The sequence below is a fragment of the Netta rufina genome (genome assembly GCF_964035555.1).
Source record: "Netta rufina genome assembly, chromosome: 7".
Lineage (NCBI taxonomy): Eukaryota > Metazoa > Chordata > Aves > Anseriformes > Anatidae > Netta > Netta rufina.
Window position 1 is genome coordinate 24,279,508 of NC_140130.1, and position 24,424 is coordinate 24,303,931.

A 24,424-nucleotide genomic window follows, 5' to 3' on the forward strand; every position below is an offset into this window, starting at 1 on the left:
TTTGACCCACGAGGATAAATGATTGCAAAAAGGCAAGAATGAACACAAAATAATTTCCTGTTTAGAGTCTTGCTGTTTGCATGTAATTAGTGAGTAAAGGCGCAGGGAGGGGTGTGCTGAAGTGAGGGTGATTCAGGCTGCTCACGGAGGAAGCCTGGGAGGTGGGTGGGGATGAAGTGAGTTCCCAGGGGCTGGGTCCTGAGAAAGTGAGCTCTGCGAGGGGCAGAGGAGGTAGGGTGCATGCTGACAGGTTTCCATGCAGATCTTGGTCAGTGTAAATACTTGCTTGTGGTGAAGGCACATCGTGTACTCTTGCTTACTGCTCTACAGGACTTAAGTTTTCAATTTTCCTGTTCTCTGATAAAGCACCACTTGAACAGATTCTGACCAAGAATCCAATGTCATTGGGAAAGAAGTCTTGAGAGACAAAGCAGAAGTCCGTGGCTAAAATCTTTTCTCATCCCAGGGGGTGAATCATTGTGTTCCAAAGCACAAGCCAGTGCTTGATGGATCAAAGAAAAAACAAAAACAACTGCCATTCTCTATCAGCTGAAGAATATTTCGCCCCTTCATCTGAAGCGTCTGATCTCAGCTGCTGTGAGAAGGATGTCTGGTATTGTTCAGTGTGGTAGATCTCATCCTGAAGAGCAAACACATCCTGCCTTATGCAGGAAGGCAGAAGTCTGCAGTTGCCTGCAGTGAGGAGTGGATTATGCATTATGTTAGCAGCTCTACTTTGTCGTGGTAGGTGAGATTTAACCAGTCTGCAAACAAAGTCGGTCAAGGATCCATGAGCACCAAAGCGTTCCTTGGTGGCAGTTAGTTTCCTGCCTGATGGAAATTGATGGTTTGTTATTACTCGTGCTCCTAGCAATTGGCCAGCAGCACGGTGTTCTGCGTGTACTCAGACCCTAACCTGTCCTGGCTTGGATTCTCTTGTGTGGACTCGATTGAAGTGTGACAACAGACCAGTAAGCCCTGATGTTTCACCAGGCCTTCCTCTTATTTAATTCACACACTCCATGCAACGTTAAATCATACATGCCAGGGCACTTCACATGATATTGGGAGGGCAGAAGGAACTGCAGAATCTCTTTGTTGTCTCAGGCTCCTCTTGTCCTCGCTTGTCTCGTTAGTTCAAAGGAATGGTGCTTCTCTGTATCGCTACAGTTTGATCCAGCACCATGTGGCACGTGTTCTTCACAGTTTTCACACAGTTCCCATCTCTGTTTTTATTTCTTCCAGATTGTTGGGGTTTGCACTGAGGAGCTGCACGCAGCTCAACAATGGAACGGGCAAGGGATCCTGGAGCTGCTTCGGACTGTGCCAGTGTAAGTGTTCCTGTAGCCCCATCCAGAGGGGCGTACTGACAGAGAACAAATCAGTTTGTTTTTATCAACAATCTTTAACTGGTTGGCGGAACTTATTTAGTCCTATGCTGTAGCTAAAGATGGGAATTCATTGCAAATCTGCTCGCACACAGATGCTCAGATGGCAGATTAATGCATGTGGAAGTCCACGTGTTCAGGGCGGAACACAATGAGCTTTTACAAGCTAAATTTCCTGTCTTTTGCACCTGCAGCATTTTCCCATTGGTTCTTCCTGAAGGAGACAAAATAGCTGTTACTGGTGACCTCTCTGAGTAGTTCGAAAAAAAGGGAAGTAAGGGTCTGACTTAGAGTGCCGAGCAAAAGCTTGGGTACTGTCTGAAAGTGAGAAAATCACTCTGTCCTGAAGGGCCAATTTGCAGTAGAAAGAGTGTTCACAGGAGTGAAGTTCATCCTGTTATTTCTCCCTTGGCAAAACAAAGATATTGTTGGGTCAAGGAGGAGACAGATTTTAAATATTACGTAATCTGTTGATGCTTTATTTGCTGCCAGGTTGCAACCAAACTTTTTTGATTTGCAGGCATTTGCTTTAAATGCTTTTCTCCTATATTTTGAGATTATTGCAGTGTGGTAGTAGCTCAAAACATTTTAAACAAAGTGGTTTTGAATATGGGCACAATAGTGCAGTCTGTAATGCCACCGTGGGCTTTAATTGATTGATTATTTGGAAGAGTCCAGCCTTTGCTGCTGAATTTCTTAAACTTGAACTTTTCCCATTTAGGCACAAGTGCAAATAATTCATGTGATTGCCCTGGAGAAGAGGGAATTTGTCCATCTGCAAGCTTTGTTTCTGGGACCCCAAGACAATAAATGCTGTCTGCAGCTCCCTTGACTCCTCTAAACCAATGCAGATGTAGCACCCCTCTCCCCAGTCTGTTTTCATGTTGGTTTTTGGCTTTTGTGCTGTGGCACAAGCACCTTTCCAAGGATGAAATGAAATCCAGAAATGCATCTGATTCAAAGGCAAAGCTGCAAACTGCTGAGCTGCTGATACAGAGCTAGGGGAAAAGGCTCTTGCGTCCCAGTGAGGAACTGAAGCAGGTGGCACTTCTGCAGTTACAAATTAACAGCTTCCAAAGTGATGTGAAAAAAGAGTAGCTACCGATGCATCCGAAAACCTATAAAATATTAACCTTTATTGGTCTGGCTGCAAGTGCTTTAGGAGTCTAACACAGACAGGGCCAGAGGAGGGGGCTTTTGACTGCAATAACAGTGTCTCATGAAAAAAAAAAGAAAAACAACTCTGGTGATTTCACAAGACTTCGGTTTTTATTTCAAAAAGCTTGTTTTGAGGCTGATTTCTCCAGCCTGGGTGCACTGTGACCCAAACTCAAGTCCCCAAGTAGTTCATCTTCACAGTAATCTTTCTATCGCCTCTGTTGGGGTACATCTTGACCCTTCCAGCTTTCACTGCTAGCGAAAACAAGGATTTTGCTGAACCATCTGAGTACTCAGCCATTAAGTACCATCTGGGCGGAATGTCTATTGTGAGGATGTTCATCAGAGCAATGAGCTTTTTATGGTGCTGAACATGACTGCTGATCTCAGCAAAAAGGGAAGTCCCATTGGGACCCAGCTGCATCTTCAGATGCTTAGGAGAGGTGTAAATCTTGACCCATGCCTTGCTGATCTCTCATGTACCTATATCTCATATACCAGGTCATGTTGGACTTCTCAGTCCCAATTCAGTTACCTATAAAACTCACTTAAGTCTTGCACGAGGAAGTGGGTACACACAGGGGATAGCCTGCATCAATCTAGACTGCCCTGTAGGACTTTGTGGTGCCAGACACCAGGCAAGAAACAGGTCACGGAGGGCTTTCATTCCTAGCTAAAGCCTTGTTTGGTTCATTGCCTTTCTTTCTTTGTAGAGCTGGAGGACCCTGGCTGATAACAGATATGCGAAGAGGAGAAACGATATTTGAAATCGACCCACATCTGCAAGTATGTCTTTAGTTAATAAAACATCACGTCTTTTGTGGTAGCCAGGGAGAACGGGTTTAATGGCATAAACCAGTTTTATTATTTTCTGTAAAGGTGCTGAGATCTTCTCAATTTTTGCAGTAATCTCAGAAAAGTCTTAGAGACTGTTTGCTGGCTCAGAAGTGGTTCAAGAGTGCTCATATTCTGCCCCCAGTGGATGGTGGCTTTAGGAGGAAATGAAGAGAAGCTAGGCCAAGAAAACACGATCTCATGTATGAGACCAATTAGTAAGATTTGTGGCATGGTTAAGAAAGAAGGAAAACAAATGATGAAGAGTATAGAACGGTATCCACTTTAGAGATGGTAGAGCAGGAACTTCCTCCTTTGTTTTATATGGAAGCATAAGGAGAAATAAGACACAAAAATCAAAATGAGTAGTTCTTATTTCTTAGCAAATGAGACAGCGTAGCTCATTCCTGTAGGATGTCACTTGAGGCCAAGTAGTCAGCATGATCTGAAAAGTTATGGTGAGCCAAAAGCCTCTCATGACGTTATTAATAATACGTGCAGGAAGGTCTGTTAAACCTTCTGCTTCAGAGCTGAAGTTGTGAATTTCCCAAGTTTAAAGACAAGATCAGGACCTCTGTGGAGGGCTTACCTCCATCCCGCAACCTACCGCCGATTTGTGTGCTTGGGAAGCAATTCTGTGCCCCTTCAGCAGAGCTGTGGGACTGGAGAGCAGGGGTCCAAGGCAAATCCAGCATGGTGCTGACCTCGTTTTGGTGACTCACGGAGTATTTCCCTTTAACAGAGAACTTATGGCGTAGCCTGGTAAGGCACGTGCATATGTGCACGTTTTGTACAAGCTCTTGCGTTCGCTTATGGTCTGTGTGTCTGTATCTGATTACCCCCAGTTGCCTCACAGCATCTTTTAATTTGAAAGCTCAGGAAGGAAACCAAATTCTACTTTTACTGTTCTGAAGAGTTTGTTCATCCAAAATAACAACCCCAGCCTGAGAGGGGGAAAAAAAATGCTCCGCCAACGTCCCACAGTGTGGGAGCGAATACGACTGCAAGTTTTTCACGCGAGAGTTTTCAGGCTCTTCAGAATTTCGCCTGTGTGCCCTCTCCCCTCCTGGAGGGTGTTGTCTGCTCTCTGCAGCAGCGGTGATTCCTCACGATAACAGGGTTTTCTTCAATTTACTGTAAATGAGAAGTGGCTGGGCTTACTGGAATCTGAGTCAGCCAAGGCAAGTTAAGGCAAATAAAGAGTACTTCTGCCTCACCAGCGTGTCCTGCCACTGACGGCTGCTCCGTCTGTGGTCTTTCCGGACTTCCTCACATTAAAACATTCCTGTTTCTGTTCTCTCTTGCTCTTTCAACAATGAGTATGCGCAGGTGTGCGCTGCTCCTTCCTGCCACGCTCCTACAGACTGCGGGGAGACACGGAGCAAAATCTGCAGGGACAAGTCCCGAAAAGAGCCCAAAACCTGACCGTGGGCAGGGCTGGGCCAGCCCTCCTGCCCACAATTAGTGGGCGAAGGATGAAGTGTCATTCCCCTGGCATTTTTAGTGGTGTTACACGGCATGTGGGAGCTGAAAGGCACAGCCAGCGGATAGGTGGAGGCGAGGGGGGAGAGAAAATGACTTCCCAGGGCGCGGGTAGAGCTCCTTGTGAGGCTGCTTTGTCTCTGGTGGGAATGGGTTGAGGCCTAAACCCAGGCCTGGCAGCAGCAGCTGTACTTTCTGTTCGAAGTCGCTGCGAATGGATCCCAACGAAGATGTCATCCCAGGATGTCGGCAATTAACGCTGTGGCAGCGCTGGCTGCTTTCTGTGCAGCCAGGCTTCCCTGTAGGCCGCTCACATTTCCCTGGCAGCGCCGTCAAGCAGTCCCTGTCGGTCCCCAGCTCTGTGCTGATTCTCTGTCTTAGCAGCTATCTCAGAAGAGAATAAAGCTGATTTGAATTTCCTGAGTTGTGGTTGCTGCTCTGCGGGTCACGCTGCAGTGCTCTGGCTCGTTTAGAAAGGGATCAGTGGCTTAGAAGAGCCTTGGAGCATCCCTCCCACATGCTGAGAGGAAAATGGGACAGAAACATCCTTTCTTTGAGGAAGGGAAAAGCTGAACCTCCTTTGCCCTGGGCTCCTCCAACCTCCTGCTCAGGCTGCCCTGAAAGGGAGGAAGAAGAGCCCCTCAGCCCAGGCACATCTTCACTGGCTGGGACTGGGGGAAAAAGCACTGCTTTTCCCCAAACTGAGACCCTGTGTTGGTTATTTCCTCTTATTTTCTCCCCCTTCTACATCAGTGCTTACAAACACAGGCAGCCTGAGGCCAGCTCGTTCCCATCAGCTCCCCTTGATCTCCAAGGGATGCCAGCAGAGCAGCGCTTCTTCCCCCCCGAGGAAGTGCTCTGCAGAGCAGCTGAGATGCAGACGGGGGCTGCAGAACATCCCTCTCCCCCAGAACATCCCTCTCCCCCTCTCCCCCAGAACATCCCTCTCCCCCTCCCCGAGGCGTCGTGCTGTGCTGCGAGCGGGGCCTCTGGCTGCGGGGATGAAGCGGCACGTCCCAGAGACGTCCAGCTGGAGTCCTCAGGGCCCTTCATCTCCCTGCTCAAGGGCAAGTCTGGTGGCCCTCCTTCACTTCCCAACCTCTGGAATAAAAAACCAACCGCGCTGACAAAATCCCCAGCTGATTTGGAGCCTCGCAGAGCGCCGGGGAGGGCTCCCCAAAGGGCCACGTGGTAAATCTCGCTCAGAGCATCACCAGCATATGCAGAATCAGATGCAGGGCTTGTTTTTTTTTTCACAACTTCTATTTCTGGGCTAAACAACTAATTCTGTGTTTAGCATGTAACAAAAGAAAATTCCAGCCGCTGTATTATTTCTCAGATTTTCCCATTCCTTTTTCATAGAAGCCAGTTTTCCCCTGACGCCAGAGGAAGAGCCCGGCGAGTAGCCTTCTTCCAGGGAGAGAGACGGAAGGAAGGCAGTCTCTTGAATACTTAAGCCAGGACTGCTGTGGTCTTACCCCCCTCTGCCTCCCTTCTTGGGCCAGAGAAGCCAGTTCAGGAAGGTGAAAAAGCTGAAAAAAAAAAAAAAAAAAGTCAGTTGGCTGAGGGGAAGGGGTAGGAGCACATGGAGGAGGGTGGGACTGCAGCCGCTGTGAATTACATCAGCTTCAAACGCTGTGCAACCACACCCGGAGCGCTCGTGCTTATCTCTGAGCTGCTCAAATCCCCTCTTGGATGGTCACAAGAGCAAGCAAGGCTCTTTATAGGGTACAGTGGCTACAGCTGGGCAGGGGGAGGAGTGTGTGAGGGTTTTAGCTTGGAAACTGCTTCTTGGGGAACAGACTTTGCAAAGCACCGAATGCTCCCACGGTCTCTTGACTCCAGTGGCAAGGTCAAACCCGAGGCTAGGAATAATGAGCAGCAAGGTCTGCTCCTGTCGTGTGGGACACAGCTCTGCTCTTCCCTCAAATCTGCAAAGTTTCTGTCCTGCGAGCAGTGGGACTTACCGCGTATTTTGAGGTGACCCAGCTGGATGTAGTGGGATGGAAATCACTGCTATGAGAAGTGACACCCCTACAGAACAGTGGAAAACGAGCCGGATTTATTCAATGCCAGGAGAGAGGTGCCAGTGTAAGAGCAGCCCTTCCTCGGTGTAACCCAGCCCTAAGTCTGTTCAGCTCAACATTACCCCCTTGTGGGAAATGGGTGGAAATTCAGAGGAACGACAGTTCCCATTAGGTAGGTGTCTGCTGGAGGTTTTGGGTGCAGCGTAGGGGCCAGTCTTGCTGGCAGCAGATACAGGTGTCCTTGAAAAAATGTGTGGTGTCTGAGAGCATTCAGCTGCTCGGTGGTGGTGTGTGACACCAAACGGTGCTTTACATGCTTGGAAAGTCCAACTTGCAAGGGAGGGAGCTTGTGTGTTTTGATTTTGACACTTGCATATGGACCAATGTCTCCTTGCACATCTGTCCTCAACTGAACAGACCAGCACAGTAAAAAGCAGTCATTGTATGGGCAGTTTGCAAATGGTGAACTCTTAGGAACTCTGTTTGAACTTTTTGTTGTGGGACTCTTTGGTAAGCTTGGAAAGGGGTCTTAGTTATTCATGGGGTTGTTATCAGTGGCATGTAACAGGTAGACTGAGAAGTTTTGCTTCATATAGGAGTATGTAACTCACCTTTGAGTAGGTGTTAACGTAGAAGCAACCTGGTATCCCCCAGAACTCTCATTTTCACCTCTGTCTTTCCCTGATTTATGCCCTTGAGCACCCCAGAGGGAAACAGGGAGGAAAGGTGCAGCTCAGCCTGCCACGAAGGTTGTTCCAGCTCACATCAGCTGCAAGATTTGGCTCAGTGTCTGATCATCCTTAGCTGATATATCAAAGCCCAGGGGCTGGCAGCAGAGTGGGAGATGTAGGAGCTGCTGACGGCAGCCGTGCTCGTGCTGCACGGAGCCAGGGTGGGTTCCGGCTCAGGGTCAAGTCACACCCAAAAAAGTCGTGGGGTTTTGGATCTTTTCAAGCAGGAGAGAGTCGACAAAGGGATTGAGACAGATGGCTCAAACCTGAGTGGAGTGAGTGCCAAATGTGCCTGGGACGATCTCAGCCGGCCCCCCGAGGATGATGAAGACAGCAGGAGCATTTGCATTGGGACCCAGCCGCGGCGGCTCTCCGGGAAAGGTAAGAGGACCTGGGCTGAGTCGCTGTCATGGCCTTTTGCCCTGTTTTCTGACTGGTCTGGGCAGCATTGTGGGGTTCATTTAAAAAAATAAAATAAAATCAGCACTCATGCTGGAAGGCTCAGTATGTCTCAGGAACAAAATAAATTTTGGTGTGGCCTCTTTGAGGAAGACAGGAGGTAAGGAGATCTTTGCATTGTTTTCTTTAAATGTGTCTTTCAGGTTTTAGGCTATTTGTAATCTAAATCTGCAAAGTTAAGCTGAGAACTGGGTGAAACCCGGGCTGTTAGCACCTGCAGAGTGACACAACTGCATTTTCCCAGGCTGTGTTTCCTTTTTAACTTTGTCACTTCTTGGGTGGCACAATGGACTGACGCTGCGTGTTGCTGTAGCTGAACTCAAGTGAATCTTGCAAATACAGAACTCTGGAAAGAAAAAAATAAATACGGTGGAGTTCCCCTTTGCAGTGAGATGCTGTGTCAGGGCACAGATGTTGTGGCCATTAAGCATGCCTGAAATTGCTATCTTTCAAACGGGCAAAGTAACATAAAATTTGAGGGTTTGAGATTTCTTGGACTTAATGATGTTTTCCTTAAGAACGGTATCTTAAGTCCATGATAGCCAGTTTTTAAATCCATGGTTTAAAACAACCAACCAACCCTATATGGATATATGGATCTGTCTGGCTTCTGTGCATATATTTTGAACGGCATTGGATCTAAAAGGACTAGGCAGTATTCTTCCTCAGCCGTGCAAATGCAGAGCCTGGGACAGGCATAGATGATATTTGTATGTCGTATCCTTCAAAAGGTTTTGAAATCATTTGGATATTTTTTCCTCCACCTTTATTATCAAAAAAGATCAGGAAACTTCTAAGCAAGTTAAGAAAGCATCCTGTTAAAGTATTTGGCCAATCAACACCACAGGAAAACGAAAAAGCAAGAACGCTGCATCTGAGCTGCATAATTTGCATTTTATTTTCACACGTGAGCTTAAGGCTGAAGTTTACCCTGCATAAAATGACTTTCTTCTTGCGAATCTGATTGTAAATGAATCATCAGATTTACAAAGCCATTTGCAAAAGCTGCAGGATCTCCTTGCCCTCATTTGGTGAAGGAGCAAACTCCCTTTATGCCTAATGAGAAAAGTGACTTCCAGCACAAAGGCTGGCTGTGTCAGGAGGTTCTGCAAGAGCTTTAGGTACAGCAAACACCTCCTTTATGAAAAGATACAAAACTACCCAGAATTTTCTCGTTGGGAAAAGCTTCCAGTTCTCCTTGCTTGACATAACGTTGCAACCCAAAACATGAGAATTCAGGCTGACTTTATAAAGTGAAGTAACTGCTGAGGTGCAGGAAGGGCCATTAAGAATTCACCCGTAGTATTTCTTTATTTCGTTCTGAAGGGGAAGAGTTTAGTTGAAATACACCGTAGAGACAGGCCGTTTAAGAAAAGCTGGTGTTTCCTTGTGTTATGTGATGTTTCTGGGGACTCTGAGTCACACTACAAAAATTCTCTTTGCAGATACAGAACAAATCAGGGAGACTTTGCGGAGAGGGCTTGAGATTAACAGCAAACCTGTTCTACCTCCAATAAATGCACAAAGACAGAATGGGTTGAACCATGACCGAGCACCGTAAGTTTCGTCATGCATTCTCAGGTGGTGGGAGGAGGAATGCTAAGAGCTCAGACTGGAAAACTCAGTTAAAGCTGGGTGGGAAAAGGCTTGGCAGGCAGAGAAAAAAGCTGATAGCAAACACTTGCAAAGGGCAAAGACAAAGGAAGAATCAGAATGGTTTGGGTTGGAAGGGACCTTACAGACCATCTAATTCCAGCCCCCTGCCATTGGCTGGACTGAGCCCTTTAAAATGTACTGTCAAAAAGTCTTGAGGTATCCAAAGAGCTAGGTGGCATAGGTGAGCATTTGCTGATATTTTTGCCTGCACATTTTGTTTCCAAGCTCATAGTTAGAGAGCTTTTGATTAAAACATTGATATTTTTAAGGGGACTTCAGTCTTGCCTAAGCAGGCAGGTACTGTCAGTGATCACCTGCCAGTTATCACCCTCACATCTAATGGTCTGTACACTAACAGGTGAGTAAAGGGGGACTAGGTGGGCCTGGAGATCTCTCCTCATTTGTGAATTTTGGCTGCAGTAAATCTGTAGGAAATTACCTGTGGTTTCAAGCCATCAGCAGTATCTTCAGTCTTCTTGTGTTTCTTCCATTTTAGGCTGGTTACTATACTAGTTTAATCTCTTCCATAAATCATAATGTTCTCATCGAAGTGATGCAGAAAGGCATGTATCTTTCCCGTACTCTTTTTGTCTTGGTATTTTCTAGTCTCTTGTGAACATCTGTGCTTTCTTGCTTTAAGAGTAAAGATCATCATGAAATCAGCTCTTTCCTGTAGTGCCAGGCAGGAGCAGCACCTTGCTCTGTTTCAATTCCAGTTTCGTTCTTGATCAAGCATTTCACAGAAAAAATACTGCTCATACTTAATTGGGACTCTGGTATCCTTTCTTGTTCCATTTTCTGGGTGACCTCTGATTTAATTTGCTTATAAATAATTCTGGGTACTTTGGGAAAGTATTATATCAATTGCTGATATTGTGTACTAATACGTAAGATGAGATATTAGTGCTTATAAAATTGAAAAAAATAATAAAATTATCAGGTGGTTTTAGTATTGTTTCAGTAATGTTATTTTTGATATGTAGTAATTATACAGAGCCAGATTCTTACCTGACTCTGATTCTGAGTAGTACTTCTCTGCCTGAAGGTTGGTCCCGTTGGCCCCACTGAAAAAAGCAGATGATATCATCTCATTTGCAAGAATCAATCACTGCCAGCCTTAGAAGTACTGAGCAGGATTTCTCACTGATGCCAGGCTCCTGCATAAATCTGCATGGCAGTAAAAGCTCTCTGTTTGCAGCAGCTGGGAGAGACCAGAAACATTTTGGGTGTTCATCAGGACAAGGGAGGCAGCCGATGGGAAAGCCACAATGCTGGGAGGCAGTTGTTGCTTAGATAAGAAAGCTGTCTGCTATTCAAGGTATGATAAACAGAGGTGTGCTCAAGACAGAGTGCTGAAATGTTCGTAGAGGTCTGTGATGGAGCACACAAATATTTACCTGAGTTTTTAGCTGTTCTGAGACAGAGAGGAAGGCAGGTCAAATTCAGAGCTTCACATCCACGATAGCACCCTTTGTAGCAAAGCTCTTACCTGTAGCAGCTGCACACCCATCCTCCATGAAGCACGGCTGGTAGGAATGGCTGGTTCCCAGTGTTTGTCTCCTGGAAGATCAATACCTTGCTCTGAGGTCTGTGGCTGCTGCTGTGGAAGCTGATAGCTAGCCTGGTTCTCCATAACAGCATTGCTGTTAGGGAAAGAGAGCTATCAGGCTGCTCTGTGTCTTACTGGTGGTCACTCTGGTTAACATCTGATCTCCTCAACTTAAACAGCGGTGTGCCCTAATACCTCCTTCCTATCTCCTCAATGACTACTTTTAGAGGAGTTTGGGAAAGGTCTTTTTCGACTCGTGCAGTGGTTTTTCTTCTCCAGTTCGTGTAACATGCAGTGGGACTTGTTTGATGCGTTGTCCTCCCTGAGATGGGTGATTTGTAGCATCAAGCAGTTTTTACTCATAACTTCTAACTAATCTGTAGTTAAATCAGACCTGATGATTACCCTTTAGTGAAAACTTACCAGTCAACGTTTTTTCCAGCACACTATGGTACAGGTGAAGCAGCAGAGGAAGATCTTACCAGCACTTGGCCTTTCTCAATGTACTGTCTCTGCATCAGCATTTGAGCAAGGTTGGACAACCTACTCTAACCCCATGTGCATGGTCTGGAGTCTCTTGTCTCCCACTGCTGCAGGGGGATGTAGCTCAGGAGTTCAGTTTTTGCGTGTAGTTATTTATCTCCATCCACATTCCCTTTGGGTACTTGCTGGGGTTAAACCACAACACTGCTGCAAAGGCTGAGACCTGCAAGACAAAACCCAGTGCAGATACAGTAACGTCCCAGGACTTAGAGGCACCTGAGAAGGACAGCTCTGCACATGGATCTCATCCTTCTGGTGCGATCCTGCTCGGGCCTGGTAGAGCTGGGTCTCAGTTCTGGCCTTCCCTGTGAATCTTGTGTAACGAAAGGCAAGTCGTCCAGCTATTGAGCTTCAGTTCTAAATCTATAAAACGGGACTAATAACAATGTCATCTTCTTGAGGCACCACAAGGATAAATATGTTAACGATTACGAGGTGCTGGCTGATGGGAACCAGGCTTGAGTGTAATCATATCCTGCACTGTACACACCAGACCATAAAATATCAAACCCATGGTTCGTTGCAAGGGTCCTGCGAATAACTGGTGCACTCGGGGCTCCTCAGGAACCTGACAGAAGCGCTCTGGTGGGGCATGGCAAATTGTTCCAAATCTCTTTTCCATAGGGAGCACCGCAGAACCCCATGGCTGTCAAATTTGCACCCAGCTGACATTAGGATGTTAAAGGCTGACATAGACTCTAATGGCTTCGTGCAGAAGAGGAATGTGCTGTTTATTTATCATAGATTTGCAGCCACTGGCTGCTTTCATAGTGGCTTTCTTCCCTTTCTTTTATCCTAACCCTACCACCCACACGCAATAATCTGTCAGGGTTTAAAGCAGACAACCTGTTCTGCATTCAGTGTCACTAAACAGCGTCAGAAACACTCAAACTTTTGAATATTTATTTGTAGAAAATTTTGGAGATCCAGATTCCATGTGAATTTCCCCATCTTTGTGTCGTTACAGTTCTTGGTGCTTATGCAAAACCCTCACATTGTTTGGTTCCAGATAGGGCTTGATTCAGCAAGGCACATACTTACACGTTAAGCATTCATATTAGCAGTTGTTCACTGTCCCAGAATCCTAAAAAAAAAAAGTTCCTTTGAGAAAAAAGCTGGTTTCTGTCAAAACCCTGTTGGGCAGCTGTAGCACTTTGATTCATTAGTGTTATTACTGTAGACTGTGTAGCCATTTTTCCTCCTAAGGATATGAATAAAGGCACTCTTAATGCTTAAAACTGCATTGGACATCTGTTTCTCCAAATGACTGCTAGCTCAGTTCATAAGCAGCCATTAAATCAGTTTGCATGCATTTAAAAAAAAAAAAAATTAATCTTTGGAAACCTGACTAATCATTTTGACCATAGGTAACACAATACTCTTGATTACACCTTGGAAAAATGAGGCGTGTATGAATCCAAATGTACTTCCCAGTGGCGCGTTAGTTATTTCTTAGGACCCCTCAGCTTGGTAGGTGCTGTCGAGACACAACCAGGCGATGCTCCCAGGCTCTCAGTCTGCAGATTCACTGTCGCTGGATGCTGCGAGCTGTTCCCAACAGGGAGCGTTCAGATGTCAGACTAAACACTGGTGCTGCTCAGACCTCGGTGGGCTGGAGGCTCCAGATGTCAGAGATCAGTGACACTCGCTCCCTTCGCTGTTTAATTTCTCGATGTAGGAGATTCCAGGGCTGAGGCTGTAATTGCTCCTGGCAACTGGCTCTGTGCTGTCCTGTGAGGCAGGGGAGTAGTATCCCCATGTTACACGTGGGGACAGAGGAGTTAATTTGCCACAGTTGTGGTGAGAGCCAGGGCTGGGATAGGGGAGTTCTTGACCTTTTCCACCCCTCAAGGGTCCCCTTTATCACGCAGCATTGCTGAAAGTGATGTTTTTCTGCCCCTTGGCTGACTCAGTTCTACCGCTCCTGTCAGCAGAGGCATGGAGTAGAAACCTAGAGCTAGCAAGCTGCATCACTGCATAAGTTGAGGCTAAAATTATCAGTAATTGCTACACTTCATTGTTCCTGGATTCAGGTAGTGCCCACACACATCCCCGGTGTCTCAAGGTGAGGTGTGAGTAGTGGAAAAAGGTCTCCCATGGTGCGTCAATATGACAAAACATGAGGTTTATCCAGCATCTCCTTACAGTTTATCACTCGACAAGAGTTTATCCTCCTCTTGTCGAGGAGGATAAAGCAGTGTGGTTCAACAGGCCGCTCACGCATGGTTCCCATATTTCTGTCTGGGATTTCCCAGGCAGCAACACACTCTGGTCCCCCCCAGGCCACTCGTGCACAGTGGTCATTTGTCCGGGAGCCCACAGCAGATGCCCCAAAGACCTCCAATCCCATCTGCCTTCAATTTCCCGGCAGAAAAACAGGCTGAGTCTAGGGATCCCTTAACATATGGTAGCTCTGTGCCAGTGTGCTAATTCCATCCAGCCCTGAACACTTCCCAGCTGTGGAGGGAAACGAATCCAGGTCCCTGGCAAACAGAGCAGGGAGTGAGCCTCTGGCAGGTGGGGCTGGCGGCACCATCCTGGCCGTGACCTCCTGGCACAGGGCACCCTGAGCATCTCAGGTTGGTGCCCTTCCCTTGTGGGAAGAGGGAGGAGCTGTGTCGCTCCAGAAGTCCTCCGAGATCACGGTGTGATGCAGTGCCAGGTGTGGAACAAGTGAATAAGAGTGCAACAGCTTGCAAGATCAGGGCTGCTCTCTCTGTAGCCCCTTTGACTCGGGAAGCAGGGCGTGCTGATGCCTCCTTTCAGTAAACGCTGTGCGTAGCGATGGGTTGATGCAAATGAACGAGCCCCATCCGAGCAGCGTTTCTGAGGAAGCTCGTAAGGTGATATCAAGATGTAGAATTTGCTTTGAGGCACGTCTGCGCTGTGCGTCTTCCAGTCGCACGAGGTTTTGCTTGCTGCTTTCCTTGGGCGGAGGGGAGCTGTTGTCTGTGTAGCTGGTTTCCTGTCTTCAGTTCTTGGAGGCAACGTTTTGCATAAAGGGGAGCATTTCAGCATTCTCTGAAACTGTCTAGTTCTGGCTAGACTCTGCGATTCTGCAACCACTAAGCAGCAAGTTTCCAAGCCAGTCCTGCTTATTTAGGCATGCTCTCTCATCGAGACACCATTCAGTGGTGTCTTGCTTGAGTAAGGAATGCTGAAGGGGGGAGGCAGTGTGCTTTAGGGAGTGTCTCTCAGCATGAGCCTGAGTGCTGGGTGACAAGCCTGCGAACTAGAAAAGCGAATGGCTGGAAAACTGGTGTCAGGAGAAGTGCAGAATGGTCACCATCCTAGTAATTTGCACTTCTGCATAGTTTGCCCCGAGAATCCAAAAGTGCTCTGCAAACATTGACATAATCCTTGCAACACCCCTGCGTGGAAAAATGTCTCGGTTTTACAGGCACAGGGAACCTGATGCACACAAGAGTTGTTTGAGCCTGCAGGGTGCCGGTGGCACAGCCTGAATCTCTCAGCCCTAGTTCAGCTGTAGGTCTGGAACAGCCTGGCCCCTGCAAGCACTGACAGCAGTTATTATGCAGCTTTCCAAAGGGATATGTGAGCGGCAAGAAGATTGTTGCTGCTGGCGTTGTCCTTGGAGCCCTTCTGTGCCAGGGAACTCACACAGCGCATCTTCACCGGCCGGTTGAACCAGGAGGGTGAGCACCCAGATCTGAGCCTTGGCTCCGTGCGACCACAGCAGGAGCTGTGCAGCAGCGTCCCCCCCACTTCTGCACTTGCCTCCGTGCCTCCGTGACGTGTCCCTAACGCCGTGTGCCAAGATGCTCGGGGCTCTTTCCCACAACTGCCGGTTTGCCCTTCAGGGGAAACTGTGGGAAAGACACTGGAAGGTTGCCGACGCTTAAGTGATCTTTGACCATATCTTCATTAGGGAGCGAGGAAGTTTGAAATAGCCCCAGTTGGGAAGGGAAAAAGGAAGAAAAAAAAAAGCCAGGCAGACTTTCTTTCCCAGCTGCTGTAAGCTCGCTCTGTGTCTGCTGCCTCGTGGTGCTGGGGTTTGTACCTAGGAAGCGAGGAGAAGTGGCTGCAGGTCGGGTTAGCGATGCGGTGGGCACCCAGTCTTACAGAGTCACTGCCGTGGACAGCTTCCAAGAGCCTGGCCTTGGTGAGCTCAGTGCCCAGGGTGGTGACTTGGAAACGCCGAGGAATTACTCTCCGTGTCAGTGACAGAGCTTGGAAGGGAATTGAGACCTCCTTCAGTGACAGATCCCTGAGATCAAACGCTCTGATCATCAAGCGGAATGCAAATGCAAGAATAAATAAACCTTTCTTAATCCGATCTGGTTATTCTTGAATCCCATAAAATAACTGCCATGGGGACTGCTCGAGAGGAGCCTGCCGTAAACATGACTTATAAGGAGGGGACATCCAAACTTTGCGCAACCCGCTGATTGCATTGGCCATTCTCCAGGATCCCCAAGGGCTGCTGCTAATTGGCAGAAAATTAAGCAGATTGCAGCCACCCTCGTCTTTAATACGAGGAGAGGGCCCCCAGGAGGCTGCAGGTTGCAGCGTGTGGCTGCTCCCATGGAGGAGCGCAGCACGCTGGGACCTGTAGTCTCCTCGGGCCCTTTTTCCCTTTGGGCAGAGGTCTGGGGAGGCTGCGGTCCACGTTGGACCCTTTTGCAACAGCTTGACCACCCCTCTCCCTAAAACTTTGCTTTAAAAATCAAGTATGACTTTGGTTAAGTTCACAGAGTGCTAATCAGCATTCACAAAATTAAAAAACAAAACAAAAACATAATTTCCTCTCTCTCTCTCTCTCCTCCGCCCAGAAGCAGACTACTGGTAGAAACCGAAGCTGGAAAAAATAGTTGAAAGTCAGCTAAAGTCACCTTGGTAACTGCAGCAATACACTTGCCCAGAACAGGAGACATCAAACCCAACTACAAACAGCTTTAAAGAAACAAAAAGAATGTAATCATCTAAAGAATTAATCTGACAACTGCCCACGTTTACACCTCCCACAAGCTCCCAATCAGTGGGAAATGCGCTTTAATCTCCTCCACCTCCCCTCCAGTTTCACAAAACACTAGATGTGCAGTCCTTAAACTGGGGCATTTCCGGCATGCTGCTTCCATTTAAATCTCCTGCTTTCCCTAATGCAGCAGCCCTGGCTTTTGCAGACTTGTTTTTTCTGGACACTGAGAAACATGAATTTTTTGTGTGTGGGTTGGATGAAGTATTAAATCTGGAATAGACCGAGTTTGCAACGTTTTACGTGATAGTCAGCTAGATCTTAGTCATAACAAATAAAACTCCATCAAATTCTGCTGCTGATTTATTTGGTGACGGGGTGGAGGAAGCAAAGGCTTACGGGTAACTGACAGTCGTAAAACCAGGGATGTTAGTGTTAGAAGGCAAACTTTTTCTAAATTTTCCTCTACAGCTGAAAAGTACAAGCTGTGGATGGCAGTGCGTGTTACAATGTGACCTCTAATCTTATTAATAACGCCCTACAAGTCCTGCTGACCCTCCATCTGGGCTATCACCCTTTGGAAGAGTCAGCACAAGGATTTCCGTTCCCAGGGGGGGAATTTTAATGCGTCCTGCAGAGTCCCTGCACATGCTCAGAGCCTGAAAGCTCCGGTTATGGCCTTCCTCAAGCACCTTTCTTTCACTTGATCATCTCCGTTTTACAAGCTGAAGCCTGTAGATACCCTTCAGATCTTGCTTTTGTCTGTTTTCTTTTCATGAAGTTGCATATCCTGGGATATAACAACAGCGGAGGCAGCGGTGGGTCGTACGGGCCTACTGCCTCGCCTCAGCCACCGCGTGGGTCTGAGCACTGGTCCGCAGGCTGGATGTAGGCCATGGGGTGCCCGTGCCCCCCTCACCACCTTCCTGAGGTGTTTTTAGGATGCTCATGAAAGCACAGCAGGGCCTCAGCTGGGTCAGCGAGCTTTGGGGTCCCTCGCTGGGGCGGTGGGACTGGCCACCTCTAGGCCCCGAGGTGGCGATTTCTGCTGAGGCGAAAATTAGGTGCCACAAGCCCGTGGGGTGCACCGTCACCTCTCAATGTGTTGTGCTTCTTCCCCAACACACCCACAAACTCCTTTTAGAAATGGATAGCTTAGCTAGGAGGAGGTTTGCTTTCTGCTCCCATAGTTTCACCCCTACCTCTGAATAGCTGAGATCGTGTGAGCTCCACTAAAGTGAAAAAAGAAACACGGAGACCGTGACTATTTCGGAAAAGTTTTGTGGAAAGGATTAATAATTTCACGTCGTTCAAAGAATTAACTACCATTTTGCTTCACTCCTTCACCTTTTTGACAGAAGGGCTGGTTACTTATTAATGTGAAGTCATAATTATTGACAGCCTTAAAGTCATGACAGTTCCGTTTGAGAGTTATACATTAGTCAACATCTTCTCTTGAGTGTGTAATGACAAACAGCGTTTGCTGGTTTTAATAAGATTTAGAAAGCTTTGCCCCTTGCCTGCAGAATATTGTCGTCATTCCTATTATTGCATTAACAACCGGAGGCTGTTTCCCCTCAGGACTGCAGCCCCATTGTGCTCGCAGCTGCACTGGCTCGCGTGGTGGAAACCGAAAAACCCACCTTCGGCTCCAGGAGTTCGGAGCCCGGGGTTTTGGGGAACCGTCCCCCGGCAGTCTGTCCTGCTCCAGCACGAACCTACGGCACCGACTGCCTGGGACGCTGTGGTAGGAGACGTGCCCAGAGCACTTAGGCAATCCAGGTGAGGAGGGCACCCTCTCTGTGTAACTCCTGATCTGCTCCAGGGTGCATAAACTCCGCAACTGCATTTCAGTGCGAGCTTATGGCTTGAAAACTATGCGTTGCTAATGGCTGACCCTTTTAGTAGGGATTGATAAATGAATGATTGGAAGCGGTAGACCACAGGCTGACTTTCCCACAGCTCGCTGTGTATATAAGATCTGATAAGGAAGTTCAGGCAAAGCTTAGCTTAAGGTCAACTGATCATTAATCAACCGTGCACTTCTCAGGTAATCAGCCTGCAAAATGCTGGCCCACTCCATTCTTTGAAGACCCCACCTACAAAGAGCTGTAAAATGTTTGCTGAAGTAGATTAAACACAGCTTTAAGTGCCACCTATAGACTACAAAGCATGTTGTGTCTCTGCCTCGGGGTTAACCCACCAGCCTGACACTTGGCTGACTGACAGCCCAGAGCCCACCCCGTGCATAAGCTGTGTCCTGACCTACTGTGTCCTTGCCGAGGCCATTACACTTTGTGTGTGGCAAAGGCAGAACACAGGACACGTTTCAGAGTTTTTATCTCGCAGGGAGATGAGTTGAGCTGCCCTGGTTTTGTTTTAGTTTTGTTTTTTTCTTCACGTTTCTGTTTCTTTTCAGGAAGGCGTGGTGAGATAGAAGAGCTGAGCTCGTACCCCATTTTAGAGGAAGGCTCACCTGGGACTAGGTGACGGGGCAGGGGCTGGAGGCTGATCTGCTTTGGAAGCCATTCTGAACTGCATTACTATGTGTGTGGTGGATGGGAGTAATTTTGGGACAACACCCAAATGTAAAGTCAAGTAGAGGTGTGATCTCACGAAGTTCAAGCTGTTTCTTTACAATTTTTTCCAGATGTACGTTCAAGATGGCTCAGCTTGGGTGGAGGAAGGATCTGGGCGTGTTTTAGCAGTGTTCCCAAATGCAGCCTGGTAGCCTCGATTGGTTTTTGGTCTGTCTGGCAAGATAAAACCACACTGCTATGTGGCGTCTTTCAGCTCTCTCCTGCCTTCCCTGTTCCGATCCTCTGGTGATTCTCTTGTACAGAAATGATCTTCACAAAGTCTTACTTCTTTTAAGTGAACATGGAACATCGGGTCACAAAAATATAAGTCACTTTTGGGCACATTGCATCAATACGTGTCATCCTCAAAAACTGTAAATCCTGTGTTCTGCCTTCTTCGTTCTGGGCTATCAAGTAACTGCTCTTTGAACATATAAAGTGTTTATGGTCAAGTATTTTGAGATACACCTGCTTGATTATCTGGAGGGTTCTGTCTGGCGAAGCTCCTAATCATGCAACAACATAACCTTTAGTCGTAGCTCCGTGACATGCTGCTGGCCTTGCAGAAATGAATAAATAGGAAGCAAAGCTGCGTTGTCTTAAAGCAGCCTTGCTTCAAAGGGAGGGCAATCTGCAGATGTCCTACTCGTCACGTGCAGAATCCATCTTGTGGCTGTCTTGATGCTGGTGGAAACAGAGTTCTCAAAACCTTTTGGTTGAACTGTGGAAAGAAATAATTTGGAGAGAATTGTAGGCGTGCCTCAGACCTTAAAGATACTCAGCAAGGGCACAAGAGACTTTTTGACCCTTTCCCACAGGCCACTGCCTAAAATAACCTGAAGACAGAGCAAAAGGGGGAGGGAGGGCATACCTGCTAATTCTTCCAAGCTATTTTATACTGGTTCGGGCTTTGGAGAGTGTAGTTTTGCCCCAGTTTTTCCCAGATTATTATTTTTTTCATGTATACTAGGAAGGGATGAGGCTCCAATTCACATCCTAGGTTGTCTAATGAAGGCAAAGAGCTGCATGCTGGGGCTGGTAGTCTGCGAGAGGCTGCGTCTCTGTAGGGTGATGAAAACACAGATGCGTCTTCCTAACAGTTTGCTCCTGTGTCCTTCAGCATTCTCACAATCAATCTGAATCACAGCAGCAATGGCGCACAGCGCTGGGACCCTAAATATGTGTGTTTTGTCTCTCCTCCTAGAAGCCGGAAGGACAGTTTAGAAAGCGAGAGCTCAGCAGCTATCATTCCTCACGAGCTAATCCGCACGAGACAGCTGGAGAGTGTACACCTGAAGTTCAACCAGGAGTCCGGAGCGCTGATTCCCCTCTGTCTAAGGTGAGAGAGGCCGTCCTCCTCCTCAGCTTGTAACTCACACGCAGCTTTTGCCTTGTGGCATTGTTTCGCCATACAGGCATGCATGCAATGGGTCTTTAAAGGCCAGAGTTGAGATAATTTTGCCAAAACACATTAAAAACAGATGGTTCTTTGCATGTGTGTTCGTCGTGGTAAGACTGTTTCTCATTCTTTTTTTGTCCTTCAGTGTATTTTGAGTGCTGAAACAGGACAGGATTAGTATGCTTTTATTATTATTAGTCTAATGCTGGCAACTACGATAAAGAAGAGATGTGTTATCATATTCTGTCAAAGAAATCCCTTGAGTTGTTAACTATGGCTTATGGACTCAGACACAAGTATTTGTACAAAGCCCATTTGCAGTCAGTTTATGCATGCAAGTGTGTTCTTAGTCAAATTCTGGCACTTTGGTGAATGAAGGAACAGAACATGGTGTGTACGCCCTATGCCTTATCTTTCAAAGGTTCAGGCTTTGCATACCACTGCAAGTGACTTTTCTAGACGTCCACAGTTTCAATCAGCGCTATTTTTAAAAAATACCTGTGGCAAATGTTGTAGTCGTTAGCATAAGACAAACAGTTCCAGGTGATTGAGTTACTTTGGCTTAATGAGTTACGTGCCTGTGGTATCAGAGTTATCAGCAGCAGGTGCACGGTTGCCTGTGCCTGTTGAGAAACCAGTGGGACAGTTAACACAAACATATTTTATTTTACATTACAAATGTGTGAACAGTCTGTCCTGATCACTTACCGCAGCTCAGCTGACCAGCAGTAACTCATCAGGCAGCTGTGACTGCTGTTAGGTGCCATATATCTTACCTGAAGGTTTCCCTCTTGCATGTTGGAGGCATGCTTGTAATGCAGAGTCTCTGAGCGTAAATACCAGAGGCATGGTTGTCCCCACGGAAAGCACAGAGTGAAAAAATGGGAATTGATGCTATAGATGATCACGTGTGTGTATCTTCTAGACGTTTTATTGAAATGCATAATTAACGCAGGTTGCATTTGTCAAGTCCCAGGGGATTTCTGGGCATTGTCACCGTCGGTAAGTTTGGTCCCACGGATGAGCCTGCTTAGACCCTGCCACGTGATGTGGAGTCTGGGTTCTCTCCTGCAGCTCTCATCTCTCTGAAAGGCTGGCAGTGCCCTGCCCATGCATGCATCAGTGCCTCATCATGGGGACAGGCATGCACGGGGACCAAGGTGAGCTGATAGAGCTCTAAAACAAGGCCCTGAGTTTGAGGGGGGTGGCAGGGGAGAGCTCCCTGCCTCAGAAGGAGACTTGTGACGGGCTTTGCGAAGCAAATCAGTCATATATTCCTAAAAAAAATTAATAGTTGCTGCCTTCAAATGGCTTCCATGCTGATGGCAGAAGCTGTAGTGCTGTATCACAGTGATCTATCTTCATCAGTCTGTTGAATGCTGCTCGCAGCCTTTTAATTCACACGCATGTTTTATTCCCCAGGGGGAGGCTCTTACATGGACGGCACTTTACGTATAAAAGTATTACAGGGGACACAGCAATCACGTTTGTATCAACGGGAGTAGAAGGAGCATTTGCAACAGAAGAGCACCCCTATGCAGCACATGGACCTTGGTTACAAGTGAGAGAGCCTTCTTCCTTTTTCTCTCCCTTCCTCCTTTACAGTGTCCTAAAAGTGATCCTGCTAAGGGCTTACGTGGCTTAAAAGTGTAACAAACCTGTTCATTCTTGCTGCAACATTTCTTATAGTTCTGGGGTAATATTTTCAGTGACTATGGGCTCAAAAAATAATGGTGAGATGTTACAATTTATGTTAATGGAGCTCAAATTGATATGCAGTGGCTGGAAAGTTCTAAAATCATCTGTGAATACAGTAGTATCCATTTCCTGGAGTCAGCAAACACTTTGCAGGCTGTATTTACTCACGATTTCTTCCAGAAAGGAATTTGGGGAGGCAGAGTGGAATGACCTAAACAAGAATGGAGCCAGGGCAGAAGAGTAGCAAGCTGATCTCAAGAGAAAGCTGTGGGACTTTGATCCTACAGAGCCAGGACCTCAGTTTTACATTGTCCTTTACAGCAGAGCAGCACAGATAGTGCAGCCTCTTTCAGTTATACCTCTTTCCTATTGATTCTTTGGTGAGAGTCTGCGGTTCCTTGAAGCACCCACACATTTTCTGCACCAGATTTCCCTTGGAAGTTCCCCATCTGCTTGGTGTTGAGGGTCAGCCCTACGGAGCCAGTGATGCACTAACGATATGGTGGCTCAGCACTGTTCTAACCTTGAATTTCTTCACGGTTATAAACATATTGCAAAAAATAATTATAATAATAATAATAAAAAAAGCTTTAGGGAATGTGTTTGTGCAGAAAAGCCTATCTCTGAGGGACTGTATACATGCAGTGCCTCTCTGCCTTCATTGTTACTGTGGCATTCCTGCCTCCCCTTCTGCTTTTAAGGCAGAGGTTTGTTTTAGCATTGCAGCGTTGCATTTAACCTTCCCCTGACTTGTTTTCAAGGCATTCCACTGCCTCTGTTCGTATGTCTGGAGGACATCATACCTTGAAGCCTGTACGACTTGTAAAGGAGCTGATCTTGGCTGAAATCATCTCGTGTAGGGATTTTCAAAGAACTTGCGTGCTTTGATTGTACTGGCTGGAAAGTGCAACGCTCCTGTAATGATTAACAGCAAACGGTCAGGTTTAAGGGTGGGTCATTTGCTGTTGGTTCCTGTGCTTGCCAACACATGATACACGGGATCTTGTGACTGTGTTAACTCCAAACGTAAGAGTGTTTGTTTGCATTTACATCACATCTTGAAATGTATTGATGTGTGGAGTAGTCAGGTAACCTCTAAGAGTGAAGAATGGCAATAATTAGGTCACCATTCAGACGAGCAGCTAATGTTAACCCTTAGGAACCTGGTTGCTGTCACTGGGGCACCGAAAATTAGGTATTTTTTTTGGAGTAGGTGGGAGGGAAAGGTGGAGACTTCCTGGCTCCTGCAGGGAAGGGAGAAGCAAGTTCCCTCGCTCGTCTCCTACACAAGGTCAGTGCATCGGATCTTCTCTTCTGACGTGACTGCCTTTGTGCTGGCTCTTGCCCCATCCTGTGATGGGAATGAAGGAGGACAGCCCGGGTGGGGGAGGAAGGGAGGCCAGCAGCAGCCTGGGACAAGAGGAGGAGCACCCGGCTGTGTGAGATACATGTGGGAGTGTCTGAGGCTCTTGGCTTAATATGCAACGGGAGGCTTCAGCTGCGCTCGGCAGTCCCTTGTGGTGTTGGGAGCGGAGGAGGGAGGTTCGTGTGGCTTTGCTTCAGAAGGCAAAAGAAATTGTGGTGCGCAGAATTTCCGAGGAGGCGAGCTGCGTTGGGTTCAGCCCCTCGCAGCCTGGGCTGGCCAAGTTGGCAGGCCCCACGAAGCTTTCGCAGCGAGGCCCGGAGGGGCTCTGCCTCCTCCCTCGCTCGGGACCCCAGGCACGGCGATGAGCTCCAAGGAGAGCTGGCGCCTGAAACGCAGCGCTGCAATGCAGAGGCTTGCTGCAAAGGCACGGCAACGGAGGGACCGTGGGGAGGAAGAGAGACGGCAGGCCTCTCTCCTCCCGGGGAGGAGGCAGCAAAAATCCCGGCCTCCATCCCATGCAGCAGCAGGCTGGCTCCTCTCGGGCCCGAGTGGGAGCCCAAAAGTGCAGATTAAACACAGCAAATCCTGTTCACATCTCCTGGGCTCGTATGGAGAGTGT

General features: G+C 47.4%; 1 protein-coding gene across 3 annotated transcripts in view; it reads left to right on the forward strand.

Annotated features, from left to right (window-relative positions):
• SUFU (SUFU negative regulator of hedgehog signaling) overlaps nucleotides 1–24,424 on the forward strand; it is an 86,936-nt gene that overhangs the window by 44,891 nt on the left and 17,621 nt on the right. For 2 of the 3 annotated variants that reach the window (XR_014618644.1, XM_084290647.1), the window contains exons 5-10: nucleotides 1,246–1,331; nucleotides 3,260–3,332; nucleotides 7,845–8,001; nucleotides 9,525–9,636; nucleotides 20,547–20,681; nucleotides 22,164–22,302. Coding sequence is in view for 2 of the 3 variants with exons in the window: in XM_084290647.1 (XP_084146773.1) it covers nucleotides 1,246–1,331; nucleotides 3,260–3,332; nucleotides 7,845–8,001; nucleotides 9,525–9,636; nucleotides 20,547–20,681; nucleotides 22,164–22,302 (702 nt within the window). In the remaining variant the exon portion in view is untranslated. The remainder of the gene's footprint in view (nucleotides 1–1,245; nucleotides 1,332–3,259; nucleotides 3,333–7,844; nucleotides 8,002–9,524; nucleotides 9,637–20,546; nucleotides 20,682–22,163; nucleotides 22,303–24,424) is intronic. The other variant, XM_084290648.1, reaches the window with a different exon arrangement.